We start from the raw sequence: 5648 nt of genomic DNA, 5'->3' as shown, positions 1-5648 counted from the left end.
TGATCATTCCTTGACTAGAACTAGGTACAGGGTGAAGTTGCCCCTAGATACGTTAACTCAATTGTTTGAGCTGATCTGCGCAGCATTTACCGTGAATGTGATCTCTGCTCACATCAGGGAAAATACCTTAGAAAGGCAGCATTGTTGGGTGTAATTGCGCACTGCTCTATAATGCACCTTTGGATTGAATCCCAGCCTAAGTCTATAATAACTGCAGGAGTTGATTTGCTGTGCCAGTAGTCTTCCTGTTGAATAATGCAGATGGGACTTTAGTGTAGAAGGACACAACCATTCAGCAGACAGAGGCATGATGATCAGGTGCAGCAAACACTAACAACACACTGTGAGTGAACGGGGATCAGTGAGTTTTAGGCCTCTACAACATGCACAGGTTAGCAGTGAAAAACCTTGTGCCCTAATGAATACGACCCAGATAAATATTTGGATGTTTCCATCTCAGGAGGAAATCCAATCCCGGGCAGCCATGATCAGTGGCTGCTGTTCAAACAGGAAACATCCATCAGCAGTCAAGCCTATACTGTGTGTGTGTGTGTGTGTGTGTGTGTGTGCATGTGCGTAGATGCCTCTCCCATACAAGCCCATACATTATTGAAGTTTATCTTATAAGTATGCAATCCCCTCATTAAAGCAGAACTATATGGTAATCAAAACTGGCAACATGAGAACTACAGGTTTGCTAAGATTACACCACTGTGTAGTATAATCAAGATTATCATCAAGGCTGCTAATATTACATTGGTAAAACAACACCATTGCATGTCAAATCAAATCAAATTTTATTGGTCACATACACATGGTTAGCAGATGTTATTGCAAGTGTAGCGAAATGTCTGATTTCAAGTCTGTATGTAGGCAGCAGCCTCTCTGTGTTAGTGATGGCTGTTTAACAGTCTGATGGCCTTGAGATAGAAGCTATTTTTCAGTATCTCTGTCCCAGCTTTGATACACCTGTACTGACCTCGCCTTCTGGGTGGTAGCGGGGTGAACAGGCAGCGGCTTGGGTGGTTGTTGTCCCTGAAGATCTTTTTGTCCTTACTGTGACATCAGGTGCTGTAGGTGTCCTGGAGGGCAGGTAGTTTGCCCCCGGTGATGCGTTGTGCAGTCCGCACCACCCTCTGGAGAGCCCTGCAGTTGTGGGCGATGCATTTGCCGTACCAGGCGGTGATACAGCCAGACAGGATGCTCTCAATTGTGCATCTGTAAAAGTTTGTGAGGGTTTTAGGTGACAAGCCAAATTTCTTCAGCCTCCTGAGGTTGAAGAGGCGCTGTTAGGATTGAGGCAATGTTTACTATGATTATGATTGGGGTATGCAAAACTATACAACACTTTTTTTGTAATAAATTTGAAAGAAAATTCAAACAACATTTTGTCAGATAATAGATAATGAAACTTTGAAAAACTGTTAGAAGAGTTTATTAAAATCTGTCAGAAACATATTTTCTTTAAATATCTGGTTGTATTATGCTCAGTATTCAATGAAATCGTATAGGTCATCAAAGCTTTATGATATCTGTCTCCATCTACATTACACTGGCAAGCCCTCCTCAGGTTGCCAACAAACCAGTACTTGGAAACCAGCTCTCCAAGGAAGTGAACAGGTAAGGATTGGAGTTTGCAGTTTGTGTACAAATGCACTAAAAGTAAATTAGGTAGATGATAAAAAAAGAAACAAGAGAGACATGATACAGTGTTGTCACTCAACACTTTTCAAATGCATCTGGAGTCCAATAAGTGCTCTACTCTTTAGTCACCCCACTCTAAACAAAACCATAAATGTATCGACGTACATGTTGCGATGGTACAACTTCATTTGGTAGCAGTAGTCTGCCCTGACCTTTCTGCCATAATTGTGCCACATTTTATACTGAGCTGATCTTGCTTGTCGTCTACCACATGACAACGTGTGACAGAAATGAACAACAATCAATTAGGAGGAAGATTAAGCCCTGTGTACTGATCTACTGAACAGGAGCATCATTGGGCTTTGGGCCTGTCTTCTCATAATGTTGGCCAAATGGGAAATACACTCTAATCAGTATCAGAGTGCAATGGGCATCTAAACATGGCACCAGTGTGGAGCCACCGCCCACTGGGTTAGGGTTACAGCGGCCAGTCTAGCGGTGCCAGCCGACAATGGCCCCACTACCTCTGGAAAAGAGCCCTGCTGAAAAATACATGAGGAAACCCACACCTGTTTCCAGGTAACCGATGCAGCCTAAATCCTGAACCGTGACGGTGTGTGTGCGTGTGTGTGGTTGCGTACATGCATGGGGTTGTGTGTGTGTGTGTTCACATTGGCAACTGCTTGATTCCTCTAACTGATCAGATGCTTCATAGGGATGTTACCAGCAACCTGTTTTCCTGACAAGAGATATTGACAATTTAATCGGGATACAACATGAAACAGCACAGTCCTACTACACTCTAGACAGGCCTAGAGTGAGTCAGGTCAAAGTTCCGTCAAGGCTGAGTCGTTGTCTAAGAGCTGGAAGTGTACGAATGGGAAAAGGGCATTAGCCAAACTGAGAAGACCTGAAGAGGGGACTTGGTGGAGGGCGGTCTGCCTCAAGAAGCTGTGAGGCCTTACTGAGAGTTGTTTCAACAGTTCTAGAGGTCTTTTAGGGTGAACAAGCATGAATCCCATATGGAAAGTGTACAAGAGCAAAGTGCTGAAGACCCTGAACCCGGACCTAGAGGAGTACGCAGAGGAAGAGGTAGAGAATAAAAAGCTTATCTTTCATCTGCAGATTTCCCCTACAGATGTCTTGCTCTGTGATCTAAAAGGTACAACTAATCCTAAATCAGCACTCCTACTCTGAGACGCTTGATACACACAACCTTTCATTTAGGATCGCTGTGGGTTCTCACAGTGACAGATCTGTTGGTTTGCTTATTCATTGTTGTTGAAGTTTGACTTATATAATTTTGTTCCGCTCACATTTCATTTCTGCTGGAACTTTGAGGAGACTACAGAGCAGTTCCTTTCGTGCTTTGTTATAGTTTTGGCCAAAACATGCTAATCACTGTAGCATAGGCTTTCAATTACAAATTCGAAACCCAAATCGCTGCTATAGTACTCTGTCTGCAGTAGCTACTGGTTTATTCATATGAACTTTCACCCCTCCCCCATACTGTAACCTATGTTAGCTAATATGATGGACAAGCTATCAGTGCTATCAGACATACTATCAGGTTTAAAAAAAATCCAAGGGTCTTTCGATGATTGAGTTCTCCGGATTTTTTCTTGTCTCTCGACACCCCTGATGTGTCCGGGATTGGTACAGGCTGTTGGAACAAGGATGACCCAGTTCTTCGGGAACGTCGGGAAAGCTGATCCTGAACTGGAGCTGCGTACACAGATTAGATGGCATTCCAGTGACGGGGGATGAGACGGATACAGACAGAAAGCCCCCATATTCAAGACCCCGTATTCAAGTCTCAGAGTAGGAGTGCTGATCTATGATCAGTTTTGCCTATTAGATAATTATGAATAATATTATATTTCATTATTATGTCCTTGACATGGTGACAGGGCTTATGCGAAGGATACTGCGTTAGAATGATGTCTGAAAACATAGTTTACTTAGAGTTCTTTGAGTTATGGGGGGGACTTAAGCTGTCATCGTTCTTACTGTATGTCTGAGAAAAGCGAAGTATATTTACCCTCTTGGAAATGAACTCTGTGGCAGCCTTTTCTATTCTTAAAGTGGATACAGAAATAAAGTAGGCTGTATATTCTCCCTCAGTTTATTATCTTTGGCATAATGGATTAAAAGCAATCCACAGGGATAACTCCAATCTGACTTCTTCAATATAGTAAATGATGTTGCTACAAATGAGGATTTTGTGTTTTATTTGGGCACTGTCCAGCATTTTCAATGACAGACTTCTCCTTGACATTTTCTGTGTATTTATTTTTCTGGAAAATGCTTGTAGTGTCTATATTAACCCACTAGAGGGCAACCATTACCAATAAATCGAATGCACTGAAAGCAGGGTAGGCGAGTACAGCATGTGTTTTCACACAGAGCTCAATACTTTGCTACCAACACTGCTGTGCTGAGGCTGACAATATAAATGTGTGTTGATCATTGCTGGGCTTGTGTTCCCAGGTCAATAATGCAGAGATTGACATGAGCCCTGTCCAGGAGGATGAGGGGCCCAATGCAGTGTCTCAGCTGGCCAAGAGAGTGAGCACACACACACACACACACACACACACACACACACACACACACACACACACACACACACACACACACACACACACACACACACACGGCATGGAACTTAATGCAGACGTTACACGTTCATCTTACATTAATCACATTCCGAAGGATTGGCATTGGACAGTGCTCCAGCGCACGCACACACACACACACATTTTTGACACTGTGTGTGTGTGTGTGTGTGTGTGTGTGTGTGTGTGTGTGTGGGTGGTGTGTGGTGTGTGTGTGGTGTGTGTGTTCAGATGCAGGGTGCTGGGGCTAAAGGCTGGAACAGGATGTCAGCACTCTTCAACAAAGAGGATGAGCACCAGCTATTGGAGGAGACTGAGAGCCCACCTGTCCCAGACCAGTCAGTGGGACTCTACTCTTCTACACAGCTCTCTATTCCCCCGCCCACTCCTCTTCCTCCTCCTCTTCCTGAACATGGGAATATTAGCCATGTTTGATGAACTAATGCTTAATTCAATAAATAAATATATAAATAATGTAATCATATTAATTGAGTTAAACATATAATGATACACAAAATGACGGCCTCCCTCCCTCCCTTGTATCCCCAGTCCACTAGCAGTGATGCCTGAGGAGCCGCAGAGACCGGCCAGACCCTCAGGATTCTGGGGAAGTTTCGCCACCAACTGGAAACAAATGGCCGCCTCGAAACAGGCTGAAGCCGCAGCAAACGAGACGGGCACGATGGAGGAGGGTCAGGAGGCGGTGGGGGAGGGAGGTGGTGAGGGAGGAGGGGGGGAGAGTTACCAGGGGGAGAACACGGAGGAAGAGCAGAGTCAAGATGGAGGAGGAGGGAGCAACACCAGCTTCTCAAAATACGCCATGCTGGGAGGAGGGAGCGAGAACACGCCCTTCAAGTGGAACTTTGTCACAGGCAAGCTGGCTGAGTTGAAGACCAAGAGCATGTCTGGACAGCAAGACTAACAAGCCAGCTGTAAAGGAGTGGGATGGGGTCTGGGTCTGTGGCAGGGTTTGAGTGGGGTCAGGGGGATGAGGGGGTACATGGGGCAGAATGCCCTCCTAGCCTAGCCTGGTCCCAGATCGGTTGATGCTGTCTTGCAAACATTGCATGACAGTGACCATAGGAGTTGGCAAAGCAGCGTGAACAGATCTGGGACCAGGCTACTCCTAACCCGTTATCATCTTCATTCTACTTGCTCAGGTGTAGATTGTACCCACCACACCAACACCAGTAGAAATGGACTTTTCAGATCTAAGGGAATAGGGACTAGGGGTCGATTTGGAATTTAGCACTCACCTCCCTTTCCATAACTTCTCCATAGTGTTAAACTGTACAGCATTTGAACAAGCACTGACACTTTTACAGTAGATGGCATTTAGTTAATGTCATAGGACTCATACCTGAAAATGACACCAACAAACAGGCT

General features: G+C 44.8%; 1 protein-coding gene across 1 annotated transcript; it reads left to right on the top strand.

Moving 5' to 3' along the window:
- Positions 1-2338: 2338 nt before the first annotated feature.
- On the top strand, positions 2339-4697 carry LOC106605183 (uncharacterized protein C1orf232). The gene is made up of 3 exons (XM_082974929.1): positions 2339-2832; positions 4135-4212; positions 4494-4697. Exons 1-3 carry the CDS (start codon positions 2656-2658, stop codon positions 4695-4697), a joined length of 459 nt encoding a protein of 152 aa, XP_082831055.1. The 5' UTR covers positions 2339-2655.
- Positions 4698-5648: the final 951 nt, after the last annotated feature.

The sequence above is a fragment of the Salmo salar genome, chromosome 05 (assembly GCF_965601325.2).
Source record: "Salmo salar chromosome 05, fSalSal1, whole genome shotgun sequence".
Classification (NCBI taxonomy): Eukaryota; Metazoa; Chordata; class Actinopteri; order Salmoniformes; family Salmonidae; genus Salmo; species Salmo salar.
This window is presented reverse-complemented; position numbering and strand designations above follow the sequence as displayed.